General features: G+C 43.7%; 3 protein-coding genes across 3 annotated transcripts; 1 reads left to right on the top strand and 2 right to left on the bottom strand.

Annotated features, from left to right (window-relative positions):
- Window positions 1-2,224: 2,224 nt before the first annotated feature.
- On the top strand, window positions 2,225-5,014 carry ankrd53 (ankyrin repeat domain 53; the record flags this gene model as incomplete). Its single annotated transcript, XM_083669453.1, has 6 exons — window positions 2,225-2,238; window positions 2,525-2,681; window positions 3,034-3,233; window positions 3,663-3,827; window positions 4,068-4,188; window positions 4,442-5,014. 6 exons carry the CDS (start codon window positions 2,225-2,227, stop codon window positions 5,012-5,014), a joined length of 1,230 nt encoding a protein of 409 aa, XP_083525579.1.
- Window positions 5,015-6,436: 1,422 nt separating this feature from the next.
- tex261 (testis expressed 261) lies at window positions 6,437-11,483 on the bottom strand. The gene is made up of 6 exons (XM_083673343.1): window positions 11,306-11,483; window positions 8,842-8,921; window positions 8,410-8,563; window positions 8,200-8,267; window positions 7,599-7,701; window positions 6,437-7,297 (listed from the first exon to the last, which is right to left on the bottom strand). The coding sequence occupies exons 1-6, from the start codon at window positions 11,373-11,375 to the stop codon at window positions 7,182-7,184; spliced, it is 591 nt and encodes a 196-aa protein (XP_083529469.1). The 5' UTR covers window positions 11,376-11,483; the 3' UTR covers window positions 6,437-7,181.
- Window positions 11,484-12,597: 1,114 nt separating this feature from the next.
- shtn2 (shootin 2) lies at window positions 12,598-20,769 on the bottom strand. Its single transcript, XM_083696572.1, has 17 exons — window positions 20,755-20,769; window positions 20,090-20,139; window positions 19,865-19,925; window positions 19,653-19,747; window positions 19,214-19,397; window positions 18,867-18,964; window positions 18,598-18,679; window positions 18,286-18,380; window positions 16,708-16,854; window positions 16,395-16,548; window positions 15,972-16,125; window positions 15,718-15,776; window positions 15,392-15,489; window positions 15,246-15,275; window positions 14,924-14,977; window positions 14,447-14,603; window positions 12,598-13,043 (listed from the first exon to the last, which is right to left on the bottom strand). The coding sequence occupies exons 4-17, from the start codon at window positions 19,722-19,724 to the stop codon at window positions 12,940-12,942; spliced, it is 1,488 nt and encodes a 495-aa protein (XP_083552698.1). The 5' UTR covers window positions 19,725-19,747; window positions 19,865-19,925; window positions 20,090-20,139; window positions 20,755-20,769; the 3' UTR covers window positions 12,598-12,939.
- Between the last annotated feature and the right edge of the window lie 203 nt (window positions 20,770-20,972).

The raw sequence follows: 20,972 nt of genomic DNA, 5'->3' as shown, positions 1-20,972 counted from the left end.
AACAAAGTCAAGTTATTGGATTTGCCATCACAAAGCCCTGACCTCAGTCCTATAGAAAATTTGTGGGCAGAACTGAAAAAGCGTGTGCGAGCAAGGAGGCCTACAAACCTGACTCAGTTACACAAGTTCTGTCAGGAGGAATGGGCCAAAATTCCACCAACTTGTGGGAAGTTTGTGGAAGGCTACCCAAAACACTTGACCCAAGTTAAACAATTTAAAGGCAATACTACCAAATACTAACTAAGTGTATGTAAACTTCTGACCCACTGGGAATGTGATGAAAGAAATAAAAGCTGAAAGAAATATTTCTCTCTACTATTATTCTGACATTTCACATTCTTAAAATAAAGAAGTGGTCCTAACTGACCTAAGACAGGGAATGTTTACTTGGATTAAATGTCAGGAAATGTGAAAAACTGAGTTTAAATATATTTGGCTAAGGTGTATGTAAACTTCTGACTTCAACTGTACATGCATTAGCGCACACACATACACAGGCACATACACATACATACATACACACGCACGCACGGACGCACGCACACACGCACGCACGCACACACACACACACACACACACACACACACACACACACACACACACACACACACACACACACACACACACAGATACACACACACACAGGGTCTGTCCACTGTCCAGAGAATGTTGCTAAGAGCAAACATGACACAGAACTGCCCTACAGGGCTCTACACGACCTCACCATGTGACCAAGGACAGGGCAGGGAGATGAAGTCACTGAGCCAGGGGGTATTTTTGGCGGGCAGACTCAGGGGTGAAGCTGAAAGCAAAGCCACTGATACACACCTGACCTCGAACATCTAGCGAATGACCTTGCACACATCTCTCTTGTAACTATCATACGGAACACCCTCTCTAGACTACCACATACTGGAGCCTGTAGGAGTAAATACATAAGTCAAGGCACTCAAAAGAGGCAGTCAGTTCGTGCAGCCGTCTTTTTCAGGTAAAAGTTAGAAACAATTGAGTTTCACATGAATGTACAGTATTGATATTGCCATGATGACACATACTTTTCCAAAGCATTGACACATTGAACCCATCTCTCCCAGTTCAGAAAAAGTGCAAACGATCAATATCAATGATCAGAGGGCCCCACTCTCCACTGATGAGCTCATTGATCAGATAGACCTACAGAGACATAGAGAATACAACTATGATAGAGAGAAATCAGTTCTGTTCACATTCTCAGCAGGTCCGAGCATGGCAGGCCTCCAGGGCTGGTTCAATATGGTATCGACCTGCTTTACACTCTCACCCTGAACGCTCAAGCCCACTGCCTTGTCAGTGCTGCCTCCCATTGCTTTTCTTCTAGACCACAGGGGTTATCGGCTCTGTGGAAGTATCCATGTCCCCAATACCATGAGCCACACTTCGGTACTGTCTAACTGTTAAAAAGGCTCTGATTGACCTGCACATACAAACCAGTAAATGAGTAATTAGCCAAATACAAAATGGAGCAACATTTCAAATAGTATGTCTCATCATGAAGCCTAATTACTTAAACATCAAATATGTTTGCAATACAGTAATAATGAAATAGAAGGATTAAAGCTTTTATCATCCACACCTTTTAGCTCGGGTGTATAGCTCTTCACTGTCACAATTAGACCAACCACCTTGACAGGAAAACTGATTATTTTGAGAGAGTTATAGAATAATACAAAAACGTAATGCCCGACAAAATTAGCAATGTTTAAATAAAACACTATTAAATGGCATTCATGAAAAACCTAGAGATCATCCTCCTGTGTTGGCCAGTTTCCTTGTGCCCAGAGGGATGTTTTAACCACGCCCCTAAGTACTATGCTTTTGATTCAACAGCAGTAAAATTAACATCATTTATTTGCTGTCCTCACTGGACAACGATATAGGAAAAGAGTCTGCATTCTTGGGACAGAAATGTGCGCTTTAAAAAAAAAAAAAAATGACAATGAGAATGACAACCATTCATTTTGGACACAGGTTGTTTTACAAGGACAAATTATCTTTGAACAAGTAAGTGTTCTGACTTGATTGTAGACTTGGTTAAACTCTGAAGTTAGTCATTCCATCAGAGCTGCTTTATTTTGTTATCTTTGGTTGTTGCGCGTAATTTGCGTAAAAAGAATTGACTGCTGCGGAATGTTACTATAGCAACCATTGAACACATCAACAAACGCGGCAATTTATCGGGCTAGAGATGGCGACTGTGTGGTAAAGTTGAATCCTATAGTACTACCTTTTAACGCATGCTTGCTATTACGTGTTGATTAAACTTGAACTGACTGTAAAACATTGTAGGCTGGCTATTCATTAATGTTTTATTGTCTGTGAGACTGTTTAGCAGAGCAGTTGGTGAACATAGAGACATGTTGTTTCCGAAGTGTTTGCGCACATTGCCTAAATACCGGGGGGACGCTGAACGCCTTAGTTAGCCTCAGTTACTCAGCCTTGATTATCAGGACTTCTACGTCAATGTTTTAGTATTTTTTTCCACCAGTAAATCTGAAGTTGGAGGCTGGGTGGGGCCGGTGGTGCGCAGGGTGCAGAGGGTTCCTCCGGCCAACGACATGTTCCAGGCGGCAGTCTCGGGGAACCGCGACTGGCTCCGTCTCAGCGTTAAGAGGGCGGTATCCCCAATGCAGACGGACAAACAGGTGAGCATGTAGTAAATAAACTTAGATGAAGAAAGGAAGCTGCAGAGGTCCGGATGAGTCAGTTTAATCGTCTTTAATTAATCATAACTTCATCATTACAATCCACGGCCAGATGTGGGGGGCTCCTGTCCAGTCAATAATGTCCCCCCCTTTCTCGTCTAGCCGTTCAGTCTTTTATACAAAACAGCCTGCTTTGTCTGGTCAGAGCAAAATACACTACAAGCACTTGACTGAACATAGGCTTCTCTTGGGCAAAAAGAGGCGCCTTGGTATAACAGGCGGTCATTGAGGACGTCATTGCAATTAGGCTACTACTCTTAAAATGTTAACTGTGCATGTGTGTGTACATCAGGGACTGACAGTGCTCCATGTGGCCGGTCTCAATGGACGGTTGGACTGTATGAAGCTGCTGTTGGAGTCTCAGGCTGTGGATGTAAATGCCAAGTGTCCACAGGGACGCAGACCCATCCACATGGTCCTCACTGCCCAGAGCCGGCCACACAGCCACGCCTGTCTCATCTTTCTTATGGAGCATGGAGCCCAGCCCAATGTGTATGTCCGTCCTCTCCTGCTCTTTCAGCACCATTTCACACCATTGCTTTTACAAGAATTGTCATTAGAATTGGAATGTAGGGGCACTTAGTGGTGTAGCACACTAATGCGCTTACCACATAATCGCAAGGTTCCCGGTTCAATTCTGACCCCCGACCTATCTTGCATGTCATCCCTCCTCTCTCTCTCACCCATCCTTCCTGTCAATCTCTACTGTCTCTATCCCAATAAAACAGAAATGCCCTAAAAAAAAGAAAAAAAAGAATTGGAATGTAATTGTTCATCAGTCTGACAATGATGATGGCGATGAGTATGGTCGTGGTGTTGATGATGATGATATGTCATACACAGGTACAGTATGGATGCCCACAATGGAAATACTACAATAATGATGCACTGTAAGTGTATAATGTATTGATTAATTTCCAGTGCCACTGATGCTGGATTGACACCTCTGCACCTGGCTGCCACTGAGGGCCTGTGGGAGTGCACAGAGGAGCTGGTGCAGGCAGGTGCAGACATTAGTGTGCGGGACAGCAGAGGACACACACCTCTAGACCTGGCTCGGATCTGGTGCCACAGGAGGATCGCTAGGTAGGCTCTGAGATAGTTGTTGTTGTGTGTGTGTGTGTGTGTGTGTGTATGTGTGTGTGTGTGGTGAGCAGTCTGGTTGACTGCTTATCTGAAAACAGAGGTGTGTGTGTGTGTGTGTGTGTGTGTGTGCGGTGTGTTGCTTGCGTGCGTGCATGTGGTGGGTAGTCTGGGGTTGTTTTACTCTGCTTATCCTATACAGAGGTGTAACACTAGAGTATGTGTGTGACTGTTTGTAACCAGGTTTCTGAAGGATTGCATGTGGCAGAAAGACAAAAAGAGAGACACTGGGAGACGCAGGGCTCTCCAGACACTTCAGCAGGATCTGGTTGACATGCACAGACGGGCTGAGGGCAGATTAAAGGTCTGTCTGTGTTTATTTATTCAAGCAATTCAGCTGACAGGGACATTTATTAGTTATATATCAGTTCTTCAGAACATCAGAGCTTCATCTCTTGCCCCCGTGCAGGTTAAAACCACATCAACACAATTGGAAATTGTCTAATGAAACATCGCTCAAAATTGCATGATTAAATAGAATACATTTGTATTGTCCATTGTGCAACGGAAATTCTTTGTTGTTCTGAACGTCCCCGTGCCCTTCATCTTGATCTCAGGTGGCCAGACAGAAGTTAATCGAGGAGAAGGTCACAGAGTGGTCTCAGAAGAAAGGCCTTCCTCTCCTCTGGACCCCCAGCGCCGCATGGAACCCGGCTCACCCCAAGTGCCTCTCCCCCGAGCAGGGTGGACATGATCAGTGGAAGTGCAAACGCAAGTTGCTGCCAGGGGCTCTACGGGAGGCATGGAACATCTCCCCCAACCCCAAGAAGCCCCCACCGGGCTCCGTGGCCAGGCCACAGGGGGTGCGTATGAGCATCCAGCCAGAGAAGCCCCCTCCAGAGCCAGACCTGCGGCACAGTGTCACTCTCTCACGGGCCAACGATGGCCACCCCCAGTACACTGCCAAATGGGACGGCTCGCCTCAGCCTGTCCCCTCCCTGCCGTGGGACACTCTACAGAGGAAGCTGTTCCCTGCTGCCTACCCCTCCAGGATCGCCTCCCCCTGCCAGTTCCAGCCTAACTATGTAATGGACCTGCCCCATCTCGGCTGCATCCCAGGCCATAGGGCCTCCCCATGGACGGAGGTGGCCATGCATCTGGCTGAGGAGCTGGAGCCTGGACATTACTGAGGACTGATGCCAAATCAAACCCCTAGCTGCTAATTCATATGCACTTGTGTAGATTTTTAGGACTGGATATAAGATATAAGCAACATATTAACAGCATATTAAGAGCTCCACCTTGCTCTTGCTGGAAGGTGGCATTTTTGCCATGTTATGTAAATCTCATTCAAATACCTTTATTTGTACACATGTGCTTAGTGGTTAGGGGCAAGGGGTCTGTTGGGGATTTGGCTGAGATCCACATACTTCCCCAATAGAGGATCACTGTTGGTGACTCTACCACTGTATGGGACAAAATATAATTGGAGGATGACTTAGGGTTCTATACTATCTAACTATTGATAGTAGACTCTACCCCAGGACAGGGCTCGTCTTCACAGTAGTATACAGTATTAGGATAATTAAAATATCTGGGAATGTATCATTAAGCACATTGAGTTTTTAAAATTCATTTTCAGTATTTTTTTATTTTGTTTTATTAGTGTCATTACAGATTCTAAAACATTTCTGTCTAAATAATGGTGACAGTAACAGAAATTATGCAAGGCAGTCCTAACAAGGATTATTTAGTGTTGACTGAGATAATTCAGGAAGACCATTTCTGACATACTGTACATGAATGTATATGTTGTTAACACACAGAAAACAAAAGAATTACTCTGTAACATTTCACTAATGTTAGTGAAGAGCTAATAATGTTCCATTATCTTAGATCAATATGAAGAGCTGTTAATAGAATAATAGGTCACCATAGGTTGAAGTATAGATTGTGCCTCATGTCACACAATCTATGCATGAATGAAACTACAGCTCAGAGCTACAAACCAAATCTACAGTCACTTTCTTTGTTGGTTTGCGCTCTTGAGAGGGGGTGAGGGGGTGACACAAAGGTGGCAAGACCACAGCGACCTGGATCACTTGTCAGAAATGTGGCTTTGCACCCTGTATGAATCTCCCTTAGGGGCTTTACTTCATCAGTCTCTAGGTGCCAAAAGGAGGTGTGTGTGTGGGGGGGGGGGGGGGGGCACACACATGTACACACACACACAGTTAACATGTTAAGAGTAGTAGCCTAATTGAAATGACATCCTCAATGACCGCCTGTTATACCAAGGCGCCTCCTTGGCCCCCAGAAGCTCTTCACATCCGTGTGTCAGTGTGTTCTGACCTCTGTTCAACCTATCACTCCCGTTACTGTTGGCCACAAAACAACAAAGAGTAAAAGCACACAATAGAGTACCAGCTCCAGGGAGGAGCTGCCCGTAGGCACAGATCTATGGTCAGCTTGCCCTCCTTATATTCTAACGATACAAAACTGATCTTAGATCTGTGTAAACGGGTAACCTCATCATGTCCCACAGTACCTAGTTACTGCAGAACAGCAAATCACCTGCAGAGTTCCACTCACAAATCACAGATAGACACTCACCATGTCACCGCCTCTTTAATAATACCATCTCTTTCACATCACTTCAGCAGTTACTCTCTCCAAACACTCCCAGTTCACCTAAAAGCGTATGAAAATCATTGCACAAAAACTATCACAGATTCATAAGTACTTATGAGCATGTATGTTGTCGCTTTGTAATCAATTGATATATAAAAAAAATCACTTCTTTATTGTTGCTTTTTTTTCAGTTCAACAGTTCGAGAATGAGCAGGTTGAAAAGTATGGTGCTTATGATAGCTGAACAGTAAGATGAACACACATAAAACACACATTCATTTTTCTGTGGCCACATACAAAAACATTGGCCAAGTAGGTGACCCCCATCCTAGGGAGTGAATGACCCAGCTGCGAACAGGAGATTCCAACTGGCTCACTTCACTCCAACCCTGTCCCCTTTCCCATCTGACGACTCGAACCAACAAACACGTTTCATTACCAAACCCTAATAAAAACAGAGGAGTCCAATAGAGACTAGGAGGCTCTTTAAGGAAGAACAGAAGCCAGAGGAGCCTCAACTGTTGGCAGTCCTTATTTATCACAGACAGAGAGAGACAAACAAGTCCTAGCGTGTAAACGCACTGCTACTGTAATCCATAGCAGGAGCTCTGTCCGGCACTTTGAAGTGCTCTTCTTCCTCGCTCAGCCACTTACATTTTAGTTCCTTCCCAAATCACCCCCCCCGGCACCCTCACCTCCCACCCCCTGCACTCCAAAACCAGTTCCTCAGTACATCTTCTGCCGACTGGGCAATACGGCCTCCTTAAGGAATGAGAAGATCAGGAGGATCCCAGACCTCTTGCCCCTCTTTCCCTTAGTGAAGTAATTTGAGACCACGTCATCTGGAGGGATGGAGACGAAGGGAAGGGGTTATTGTCGACAATGACCATATATTCAATGTATTTGACCTTTCTTCAGCCAAGTCAAGTCATTGATAACCAATTATGTTTTAAAATGACGACCTGCAGGGGTTAGTTTCCCCAAAAGCCTGGTAGCACCAAGATCATCTTATGATGAAAGATGATCTCAAACGATGATCAGTGCTACAAAAGCTTTTTGGAAACTCTGGTTGGCAGTGAGGTGAGGTAAACAATAGAAAACATGAATGCCACAGCTCCACATCATAGGCCTATTAAAGCTCACCTCCTTGCTGCACGGTGGATGGGAGCACGTTCTCCCCCGCTGAGAGTGAAACGAAGAAGGAGAAGGGGATCACCCACAGGCAGATGGTGAAGTAAGCCAGTACCTTCAGAGAGAAAAGAGAAATGGAGATGAGGAGGGGGTTATCTACACATTGCTTTGCACTGAAAGGGGGTGGCTTAACTGAGTATACACTTGTTTTTGTTATGTCTATTAGATCTGTTTGTTTTAGATCTGGGAAACAATGTGTGGTGTAGAGTTGGGCGATATCCACATTTTCTTATTGACAATATTTATTTCGGAAATATCACAATTTGTGATATAGCGCATAGAGTGTTTGGCTGGTGTTGTAAATAGACTGGTGAAACAATGAGACATGTTTTCACCTCTAGATGTGCTTTGCCTTGAAAGAAGTGTGATACTGCACTGTAGTTTTGCACATATCTTGAGTTTTAAGCACTTTTACAGGCTATTTCCTGTAAGAGAACAATATCACAAAGTAATGGAGGCATCTCTCTTTTGTTTCCATTTCGTCATTTTCTAATTAATGTGTGCCATTGTTCACAGGAGCTCAGGGATGATAAACAGAGATGATGAGGCTTACCTCTGAGAAGGGGTAATACTCTTCTGCAAAGTACTGGAAGGCCATGTAGTGATTCATCACCACCAACACTAAGAAGGAGGGAGGGAGGGAGGGAGAGAGAGAGAGAAATGATAAAACTCCTGTACATATTGTGCATTTAGGTATTTATGTGGTACAATAGCTTTTACATGTATGTAGGATGCTAAACTCTGTAGCTGTGATGCCGCTTACCACAGGACAGGATAAAGTTTGGTGAGCTCAGCAGTATGTAAGGGAACGTCTGTAGGAGGCCAAAGTACACCAGGTTGGTGAAGAGGCCAACCCCCACCATCAACACTGGGAAGCCCTCAAACAGATAAAGCCCTGTCAGCACACCTGTGGAGAACTTCAGATACAGACGGGGTGTTAGTGCACCAGCCCCCAATACAGTTTGGCCAGAAGAGGAACTGCAGGGCAGGACAAAAGCTCGGGAATGCAAGAAGGACTTGTTCAAAAGAAGTAGAGAAGAGGTGGAGAGAAAAGTCAGAGAGAGAGAGATACTTAATCCATCTGGCAAAATAGTCTGTTACTACTAGTTTTTTGCACTCATAATAGTTAATCATTTATCTGACAAAAACAAATAAATCCACATTATCAACATGATTCAAGAGAAACGGTACTCACCAGTATCATGTACTTTATTATTCGACTAGTGGCAACTGTGTATTCTTCTATTAGTTCTGCCAAATAATACAGGCCAGCAGCTAAGGAAGGAAAGACAAACTAATGAACAACCAAAATAAATAACAAACAACAACAAAAATACATTACCACCTTGTCAAGAGTCTACATGATGTAGCCTAATATAAGAGATGTACTCAATTAATCATGAATAAATGATGGTAGTAAAAACACAGACAAAAACATAATACCCCAAAACTTAGAAACAGCCATCTGCTACAAGCCAAAAGAGGCTACTTCAGGCAACTGCACAGCTTCAAGCCAAAATATTAACGTCAAGCTTGCAGGAGGCTCTGCATCTCATCAGCAAGGCACTCCCAGCCCACCTTTTACACAAGACAGAGGAGATGCGGAGAGGGCCCTGCACTTTTGAACTCTATGCTCCAGTGCTGGTAGACTTCATAATGAGGCATGACAAGCAGACAATTTTCCTCAACTTTCTTTTCAACATTCTACAACTCCCCCTCTTTGTAGCCTCCCTGCCTGCTTCCAGTGTGAATGTGACCATCATCCATCACTTTTGTCATAAGATGATCATAATAAACAGTATCTATGAATAACAATTATAAATGAAAAAATCAACAAGTGTACAGTAAACATGTTGTCCCGCACAAGTGATGTTGCGGCCCTCCTTGTGTAAATTGGTGACAATTTTTCAGACTATGACTGAGAAGTTACCGGAACATGTAGTGCTTATTTTATAAATTCATTCATTCATCAGTCTTGCTTCTTCCAGCTTTAGGTTTATTTGAAGGCAGACCACAGGTTTGAGGTAGGCTGAAAAGTCACCGGAGCTTCTAGTGCTTATTTTATTAATTTTCAAAGATTTTCCAGTATTATTTGAAAACAGTCAATTGGCCAAAAGGTGCAGTCTGAGGTGCGCTCTCCTCTTTGCACTCTATCATGATGTTTTTAATGATAGGATATTATCACTTTTGCTGCACAATCATGAGATGAATCGGCGTCACCTTAAAACACCTAACAATCTCTATGGCAAGACGCATCATTCATCCAAGTTTCATAAAGAATTGGGCCAATCAGTGTAATTTTGGAAATGTTGCATCTGTATGGCAAGACGCATCATTCACAAAAGTTTTGTCAAAATTGTCCCAGTGGTGTCAAAGATAAAGGGTGTGACATACGAATGGACACCAATCCATAGTCCCCTCCCGATTTCATTGTGGGGGACAACCTGTTTAATTGGTAATCAGTAATCAGGGCCTATTACTAGTGGGTGCATATGTCCTAGTACTTGCAAAATGTACATCGTCATCACACATTTTTGTATCCTGGATAAATGTGCATCTGGCACTGGGATTTCTTAACCATCATTAAGTGGCCCCTGCTTTACCACATGTCACCTGCCACATGGGATTGTACAGTACACTATGATAAGACTAAATATGTGATAAACGCAGGCTCGCTGCGGTGGCTTAGAAAATCCCAGTGGCAGATGCATGGAACCTAGGATACAAAAATGTGCTTTGACATGTCATATACAGTACATTTGACTATTTCAGTATTATGTTGAGGTAAATTAGTATGCTTATTGCTGCTGGGCTGGTGGAAGAGAAGCCTCAAGCATAGGCGCAGTGGGTGGGGCGTTGCAAAACCCGACAGGTGCACGTACTCGAGGGGGTTAAACGGGACCAGGTGACTTGACAAGTCAGTGAAAGTGCCAACGTGGACAGGGCAGAGTAAGCAACATGCCAGAAATTCCTACTACTCAACGAGCTGCTGTCAAGTTCTTGCCTAACAGTAACATTGTGTAAACAATACAGTTTGCTGGCTATCCTTACTTTGTTGGAAACTTTGTTGTCGTTGTAGGTCACTCACATAACAGCCCCTACCTAGATATGCTAGCTATTCTACAAAACAGTAGCAAACAACGATGGATCATCTTGCACTGTCGGTAGCTAGCTAGTACAAGTGCTGCTAATTTGTTGTAACTGTATTGTAGTTAGCTACGGTAGGGAGTCTTTACTTATTGGACACAGTAACTTTTGCTTTGGATACAGTAACTTTTTCGTGTAAAATGATCGAATATGAATTGTGGATAATTTGATTCCCTCTTTCAACTCTTGATAGAGAACTGTTGTTATCATCAACGTTAGCTAGCTATTCATTCTGCAAGAACGCAAGCTAGCGTTACATGTCTTGTAGCTAACTAGCTGTGTCACTTGTCACATTGTTTAGGTAGCTACTTGGCTAGCTAGCATTACGAGGCTAAAGTACTACTAGCTTGCTCTGCAGATTTGTAGATTATCAAACTTCAGAGGGCCACCTATCGATAGCCGGTGCTGGGAAAGAAAGGAGGGTATGTTGCGATGCAATTCAGGTAGTAAAACTAGCTAGCTAGCTAGCTAATGTTAGCGAGCTAACAACTTAAAATGTTCAAGAAACTCACCAATTGCTAAAGTGACGAAAGATATTTGTATCACCAACGACAGCCAACTTAGTAAATAAATAAACCACATCTTTTGTCATGTAAAACAACAAACATAAATATGAAAAAAACAAACAATATTGGCAGTAAGTGCTGCCTAATATTTCGCTATGAAATAATAACTGGTGGTCAAAGTTCCTCCCACTATGCTTTCTCTAGACGTGGAGGAAAGCGCGACAAGAGCTGTAGTTTCAAGGAACCAGCGGACCGCAATGACTACAGCGCCAGCTCTGTTTGGAGGAATTGCAGCACATTTCACTCTGGTACAATGAATATGTACGTCAGCGCGGCTCACAGAGGAATGAGCACTTTATATGTTGAATGAGCAGCAGAGCTGTTTGGTATTTTCTACCATGCAATAAGACAGTTTTTTTTCTTTTCTTTTTCTTTTTAATGATCTCCAAATGCATGGACCTTCATATCAATCCATTGTTTTGTTCTAGATTGGCACCAGGGGAGGCTGGTGGAGGTAGAAATGGCTCATGTAATGGAATGAGGAATCACACACACACACACACACACACACACACACAAGCAGCATTGCACATGGGATTACTCTCATGGGACACAACCACTGCCAGAAAAAAATGGGGAGGGGGGAAATAGTTTAAAAGCCAACACCTTTGAGATTCTGGGGCAAAACAATGAAAAATGTATGCTGAGATTGAAAACCAGACCTTCTAGTAAAGGAGCTAAATTAAGTAAATATATAATGAGATTCAGCGTCAAGACACAAATGGTGTCAAAGTCAAAAGTAATATTAATCCCATCCCCCTTTCAAATGCTTTTAACAAAGAGCACTGGTGCAGAGGTGTGAACGCAGACACTTTCAGGGGGAACCGTTAAGATCAGCTGACGGCTCTTAACTCAACAACGCCTCAGGACTCCAACTCTATAAGTCCCTAAAATGGTATACTCCATTCCTCAGATGTGTGAGTTACATGGGGAGGCCCAGCGTGCAGTAATATCTGACTTCTCAAACCCATTGTTATGTGTATTTTTCATTCATTTTATGTGTATTTTCCGTGTGCAAAAGCCAACTGAGGTATGCTGTAAATAAAAAAATAAATAATTCTATTTTGAAATCTTTATTAATTTTTCTGAAACTCCATCAGTATAAGATTGGTATAGACCATATACAATGATGAGCATTTGGACAATAAGCCTATTGTGAACCAAGAATTTCACTCAATGCATCGATCATTGCATAGTCATTGCATTCCTCTTCAGTATGTTCTCATATCACCATTGAATGAGAGTCATTTATATTTATTGCATATGTTTTTAAACATGCGGTATACAGTCAAATAATCAAAATTATACCATGTTCATTATTGACACCACAGGAATTTCTATGTCATTACTGCAGGAATTTCTACATCATTTATGCAGTCTCAATTGTGCCCTAGGCAAAATCTTTGAACAAACCCACTGAAGCAAATTTATTTACCAAGCCACTGAATTACCTTTTTAGAAATATGTTTAAGGGTATATCTTATGTGTACTATATATAGACATCTACAGTATATCATGTTGGCCATTAAAGTTTCTGTGCACTCTGGTATCCATTGTTCATATGTCCTCCTGGTAGATGATCAGTTCTGATGCTCTGATGCAAGAATTCCTCTTCTCTCTGTTCTGTTGCTACTTTCTCCTGAGCAGGGGAGGACACCTGCTTCTGGGCCACCTGGCTGGGGATCTGGCCAAGAGATTAGGTACATTAGTGTCCTGACCCCTCACTTATTATTATTATTATACTGTACACACAAGTGTGTGGGGGGTAGGGGCTTATGGTCTATCTGGGCAACCTGTGTGTGAAGACATCCTGGTGAAGACATCCTTGGACCCCCTGCAGTTTGCCTACCAGGCAGACATTGGTGTGGATGATCTACCTGCTACACAGAGCTCATTCCCATTTAGATAAGGCTGGCAGCACTGTGAGGGTTATGTTCTTTGACTTCTCCAGTGCATTTAACACCATACAGCCCTTACTACTCGTCTATAAGCTGCTGAGGATGCAGGTGGACTTCCCCATTGTTTCCTGGATTACGAACTACCTGACCAACAGGCCACAGTTTGTACGGCTGAAGGGATGTGTGTCGGAATGGGTGGTGAGCAGCACTGGCACCCCCCAAGGGACAGTTCTGGCTCCCTTCCTCTTCACCCTCTATACCTTGAACTTCAGGCACATCACAGATACTTGCCATCTGCAGAAGTTCTTGGATAATTCTGCTATTGTGGGATGTACCAGTGGAGGCCAGGAGACTGAGTACAGAGGACTGGTGGACAGTTTTGTTGAGTGGTGTGAGCAGAACCACCTGCTACTCAACATCAGCAAGACAAAGGAGATGGTGGTGGACTTTAGGAACACTTCTCCTGTTTCCATTTAGGGAGAGGACATGGAAGTACCTGGGGGTGCACCTGGACACTAAACTGGACTGGACTGGTAACACAGATGTCCTGTACAAGAGGGGTCAGAGCCAGCTTTATTTCCTGAGGAGGCTCAGGTCCTTTGGCATGTGCAGGACTCTACTGAACATGTTCTACCAGTCAGTGATGGCCAGCGCAGTGCTGTACGCAGTGGTATGCCGGGGGGGGCAGCATCAAGGAAGGTGACACCAAGAGGCTGAATAAGTTTATTAGGAACCTGGTTCTGTCCTCTGTGTCACCTTGGACACCGTGGAGGAGGTGGACAATAGGAGGATGAGGACCAAAGTCTTCGCCATCATGGACAATCCCTCCCATCCCCTATATGTCACTGTGGCAGAGCAGAGAAGCTCCTTTAGCAATAGATTCTTACAACCACGTTGCACTAAGGAGTGCTATAGGAGATCTTTTCTGCTGTACAAAGACTGTACAAATCTGGGTGATCAGAGTCAGGCTGGGGGAAGTTAAATCATACTGGACTGTTCTTACTGTATATAATGTTTCCGATGTCTATTTTATTTTATTCTATTATTCTATTGTCACCTTATTTTGTTGTTTTTTGTGATGTGAGCTGCTGTAACGCCTTAATTTCCCCTCAGGGATCAATGAAGAACCTATCTACTTATATATATATCTATCACTAGTCCCACAACAAAGGGTGGAGATCCTACACACCCTGTACTTTGGAGGGGGCTGGGGTGGGGGCGTCCTGTGCGTCCCCCAGGGCCCGTCTCCTCCTCTGAAGCACCAGCTGTAGCTCCACCTCTCCCACATTTCGACTGATCCTCTTTCGAGATGCCGCCCTCCTGTGGCCCTGATGCTTCACAGTGTCCTAGAAGAGGATCGATGACAAAACAACTATGCATGTATTCCTCTTATTGACAAAATAACATAATAATTACAGTGCAGTGTTTGAACTGAATGGAAGCAAAAAAGCTAAAGGATTGCAAGGAATGGCATGGAGCTGTACCAGGGGAGGCTGGTGGAGGTAGAAATCGGGGGACAGGCTCATTGTAATGCATAGAATGGAATGAGGAATGGTATCAAACACACATGTTTGATACCCTTCCTCATTCCATTCCATGCATTACAATGAACCTGTCCCCCCCTACCTCCACCAGCCTCCACTGAGCTGTACTCATCCTCTCTTACCAGCATTCCCTTCAACTCCAGCACGGCTGACTTTCTCTTCTCAGTCCGCTGGTCCTAAGATTTACAGATACAGTACATTAATAGTACTTTGACATGTACAATGATACTTTCTTACGTCATTGAATCATTACAAGCATGAACCTTCACTGAAGTGTACATCTAGCTGGCTAGGGGCGTAAGAGCACATCAGTATCCATTTAGGACAAAATGCAAGGATGCATGTTTTGTACATCCACTCAGTGTGTAAACATCATTCTGTACTGGAGAAATACCATTGCACATACTTATAGTTAGCCATAGAAAAGGTATAGTTAGTGTTCACCTTCCAGGCAGTGTCATCCTCTGATCCAGCCTGATGAAGGAGAGAGAGGTCAGATATTGCAGACAGTATCTATCTTCTGACTGGTATAGCTAGTTTGATGTTAGTCCCCCATGAGAGCTATGCATTAGCTGTTAGCTGAGCTGTACCTGTGGTCTCTTGCTGGGCCTCAGGACAATGCCTTTCTTTATCCTCTCCATCATCTCATCCACTGCTCGGGCCTTCATGTCCACTGTAGGCAGGGGCTCTGAGAGAGCAGAAACAACACTGATACCTGTACAGTGGTAAATAATCTAAACACTATGAAAAAATTAACAACGACGAAACTATGAATATCGTCAGTTATGCATAGTAAGGTCAACTTGTATGTAATATTGTCAGAGCCAGAGCTATAGACCTGATAAATGTGCTATGAATATCCAGAAGAGATCAAATGTAATGGTAAGAGAATACTGCCATTTCCTGGGGCACTCACTATTGTTATCAGTGGTGCTGGCACCATCTTTCCTCCTTTTGCGCAGGGCATCCAGAGGACTAGATACAGGGAGGAAATAGATCATATGTCATTTATCTAATAGCATTTACTGTGTTATTATTGTTATTATTGTGCCAACATGTGTGCCATGTATTTCTGTCACCCTGATGTAACCTATTGTTGCAAACCAGCAAGTTCAAAACAGGTGTGCTTAGTGCAAGTTTTTTTATTCCATTATATAGAACAGAACATACTCTGCAATTGTAGTGGAAGACAGAGGGGGTGGTGGTGGTGGTGGTGGTGGTGGTGGTGGTGGTGGTGGTGGAGGGGGAGGAGGCGGAGGAGATTGGTCAGCTTTGGATACCTGCTCTTTTTCCTCATTCTTCAGCCTATCCTGTAACTCTTTAACTAAAAGGTAGAGAGAATTCAACCAATCAGTATAGATGCAGTACCTGTACATACCACCAATCTTAACTATATGCACAGATAGGTTAAGAGGGATGGAAAATGGAGCTGGAGAGAGCATGAGATGATTTCATGGGTCAATCCACATACAGTAATTTGTATAGGTTAAGAGCATGCATCACATTGCTTTTACTATACTTATTTATTTCCGTTAAACACACAACATATTTTTGCCTTCTATCCCTCTATGTATCACGTTGTTTCACAATTACCTTCCCCCTGAAGCTGAGTGATAGTGTTCTGAGCATCCATCAGCAGTATCTTCATTGCCCTGCTCTTCTCCTCATCCCTTTCCAGCTGGGCTTTCACACTCTGCAGCTCCGACAGAGCACTGCTCTCCTTCAGTGCACCCTGGGTCTGCTTCAACTAAAGAGACACAGAGGCGACAAGAGCTATGTATAGATACGTTACACAGCACACACACACACACACACACACACACACACACACACACACACACACACACACACACACACACACACACACACACACAACACACATATGCACACACACATGTGCACGTACCTCGTTTTGGTAATGGAATCGGATCTCCTGTAGGGTAGTGCTGATTTGGGCCACCTGTTCCAGAGCCTGTTGCAGCTGGAGACTGGTCTCTGAGTTTTGCAATAGAACCATGCTCTCTCTCTGGGACTTCTTCTGCTTTAGCAACATCTGTCAATCAATCAATCAATCAACCAATCAACCAATCAATCAACAACTCGATACTCAATAGTCATTTGCTTTGGCATACATTGGTCTAGATAGTACTTCAGTTATGGTTCACACTGTCTATATATCACATCCCATCATAAAAAGTTAACACACTGCTTATAACAAAGCAAATCATCCAGGTAGAAAATACTGTTGATGCATTGAGAGCATGGAACATTGTACAGAAAAACTCAGCAACTCAGAATCAGTTTCTAAAAAAGCTGTCAATGGGCATATGAAAGTGAATCTATATGATACATCAAAGGATACAGTCAGGTAGAGTTTAGGAACTGGAAGCCAATGACTTTCACTTCAGGCTTCTTGACATAAGGTCAAATCCACATGGTAGAGAGTAGAGATTGTACACATCTAGGATCCATATTATCACAAGTTACAATAGGCCCTTTCCTGCATTTACTCGTAAGCACACTAAACTCCTAGCCCACAGCAATTTTCACATAGCCAGGGCATCAATTAGTGAGTGCAAATGTTTGACAAGCAAATGACCGCAAATGAGGCACAACATCATTATACACCACACTTGCAGAGAAAAGAACTATGTGAATGGATGTGTTTTCAAAACATGTGAAAGTAGACAAATAGAGGCGTAGACAAGAGACCTTCAAACAGGGGGCCTTTGCAATGCATTGAGACTAAGGGGCTGAGTTGTGTGTGAACAGTAGGGGTTCTTTTCACAGGTAAGGACCCCTGCGAGACGGCCCATTATGTGCCTGTCCGGTAAATAGCGAATGGTGCACACAAAGGCGACAATTTCTATGGCAAATATAAAGTGTCAAGCAAAGACGGGTTGTGTTTAAAGCACACCATTCTCCAACTGCCGCAGTGATGGTCACTAATTATAAGGGAGGGGGTTGTGACGGGGGGGGTGTTACTTTTGTCCCGCCCAGACACCCGTTTTTAAAAGAAATAGAGAACGACCTTCATTACAGGACCAGCTGGGGCAACATTAGCCGTGTGTGTGTGTGTGTGTGTGTGTGTGTGTGTGTGTGTGTGTGTGGGTGTGGTGTGTGTGTGTGTGTGGGGGGGGGGGGGGGGTCCTTACAAAGTGCCAGCTTGCCAGTGTCCTTCTCTATCTGCTTTGTGTTTGTTTGACCAATTTGTCTTTAGACTGAATACAGAATGAATGGAGACCCCCTCCTCCTTCCCCTCCTCATCTACCCTCTCCTGCCCCACACCATGGCCTGTCTGAATGAGGAAGTGAGGAAGTGCCCCCTCCCTGTCCAATGCCCTTCCATTCACAAGAACTGCCCCTGGTCCAGACCACTGCTCCTTGTCTTCCTGTAGCATGACCTGTCATTGTCATTAGGAGGAAGTGTGAATGCACAACCTCATCTGTCACTGGGAGCCACACACACACACACACACACACACCTGGTGGGCGAAGACCTCTGCATGCTGTCGGAGGCCCTGCTCCAGCTCAAGGTTCTGGGACATCTCTGTGAACTCTTCCGACACAAGCTGGGACACTATGGACACACAGACACGGAACATATACACCCCAATGGTTGCCATCAGTCTTACTGCCAATGTGGTATGGCCTAGTCCTACTGTAGTTTATCTATGTCTGACCAGAGCAAATATTTTCTGTGTGGGCTCTACACAATGTAAAATGTGAGGTATCAAGTAAAAGCCTAGACACACTGATAATCACTGATCGTAAATTGAGTCTGAGTGGGGTCTCACCTCGTTTTATCTTATTCATGGTCTTATTCTGTTTTCCCAGTTTCTTTAGGATGGATTCTTTCTCGTCAATCTCCAAGGCCAGCTAAATGGACAAGGACACAATAACACACACACTCAAAAACGCACACTTACACACATGCGCACATTCACACCCATGCATGCAGGCACACAGACACACAGACATACAGACACACATACACACAATCTCTCTCTCTCTCTCTCTCTCTCTCTCTCTCTCTCAGAGGTCCTCTACTGTCTTTCAGTGCTACCTGTTCTTTGAGCTGGGCCTGCTCTCTCTTTAGGGCATCCACCTGCTCACACAGCTGCAGCTTCTCACCCAGCAGCTGGTCCACAGACGTCCGCAGCTCTGATCCACGGAGAGAGAGACAGAAAGAAAGAGAGAGAGAGAGAGAGACAGAAAGAAAGAGAGAGAGAGAGGGAGAGAGAGAGAGAGAGAGAGAGAGAGAGAGGAGAGATCTGTTAATTATGTTCATATATATTTAACTAATATAGGTATAATCTTGAGTTCTATGTGCGTTATTCAAAATCCCCTCAATTCCATCACAGTCTTATCTCTCAGTCATGTTCAGTATGGACAAGTATGGTTTCTCTCTACCTCTGATCTGGGCCTGTCCCTGCAGCATGGTTTCCTCACTGCTGTCCCCATCCTCAGGACTAAGGTCAGCCCCAAGGTCAGGCTCCAGGTCAAAGGTCATGGCTGCCAGGTTCTCAGGAAGCTCAGGGATGAATGGCAGCAGCACCTGGCTCCTCCTCTTCAGGAGCTTGTTCTGTTTGGTCACCTTCACAGCCAACAGGAAGTCAAGAGGATGTCAAGGGAGAAGGTTTGAGAGGTAAATGGCGCTTAAGCACAGATCTGGGGACAGATTACTCTATCAAGTAAGGAACTCTACCTCTAATCCTAACCTTAACCATTAGAGGGATGTACAAATATCTGACTCTGTATCAGTAGTTAGGGGAAGTCTGTTTTCTCCAGAGGAATGAGGTCAGCAGCTCAGTCACATCACTCCACGACAGGAGAGAGCTCACTAACCAACCTTGACAGCCAAGGCCTCAGCACTCTCCCTGCAGGACCGCTCAATCTGGAACTGCATCTCCAGAACATCCATCTCCTTCAGCAGCTGAGAGGACACTGCAGAGAGGGAGAGGGGAGCATTAGTTACAGGCCTCCTCATAGAATAGAATAGAATTAAATAAAAAAGAATAGAAAGTGATATACTGTATATGGATGATTGTAGAGCTAGCTCACCTTGCTCAATCTTAGACAGCTTCTGATTGGCCTCGTCCCTCTGCTTCTCCAGAATCTCACACTACAGGTCAGATCAAACCAACAAACCAACCGACACATGGACATAGATATGTATAGGAGTGACTTATGCTCTGATCAGTTTATGAGTTTATGTGGGGAACATAAACAAACAAGTATTATACCAGTTCAGAAATCATACAGCACAACACAAGTTACTATGGATACCTGAATGTCTCCTTCATCTTCAGAGGACCAGCCACTTTCTCCACAAGAAGCTGTGACAATATGAGAATTCATATTTAAGAGTTCTGAATCCAAATGAGTCAGTCTTCCACCCATAGTTTATGTGATTCAATTGAGGAAGTGCCCTCCTCTGTAGGAGCACAGTTTTTTAAAAACAGGAAGTGAAATTCAGTGGTCGATCAGTGGAAAAATGTCACTTTCAAAAGGGATCTGTGTCATATTCCAGTGTAACAAGGGAAGCATTATTTTCACTGCAATGTAGCATTCTTTTCCTCAAGTTAAACTTTACATAACAATATTGATATATGATTACAAATGTTGATCTTGATGGTATCAATGTTCTTAGATTAGATTAGATAAGATCAACTTTATTATGCCAAATGAATTTCCCCATTTGCAATAATAAAGTTGATGTAATATAATCAGATCAAATCTAATAACATGAATATACTATAAATCTAAACCTACAATCACTGCCATGCACATCATCAGTATGTATTTACAATCCATAGCTGGACCCCTCTCAAACAAATCTAATACCAAATTCTAGAATTGCCCAAATTCAATGTTCAATTGACAGTGAGGCATATAATCTTGACCCCATGATACCAGTTTGATCACCAAGACAGACTCATCGACTATCTCACCTGCAGCTGTGCTGTCTTCCTCCTGGACCCACATCATTGGGCTCTGGCTCTCTATCCCCAGAGACAACCCTAAGAGTGTTTGTGCTGCTCTAACTCAGGGACTGACTGTCTATCTCTGTTTTTGACCAGCACACACACATTACAAAAAACACACATATCACAGTGTATAGGGAAATGAAAGTTTCTGTTGAAACTCCTGCACCTACTCTGGTACAGTT

The sequence above is a fragment of the Argentina silus genome (genome assembly GCF_951799395.1).
Source record: "Argentina silus genome assembly, chromosome: 1".
In the NCBI taxonomy this organism is placed as follows: Eukaryota; Metazoa; Chordata; class Actinopteri; order Argentiniformes; family Argentinidae; genus Argentina; species Argentina silus.
This window is presented reverse-complemented; position numbering and strand designations above follow the sequence as displayed.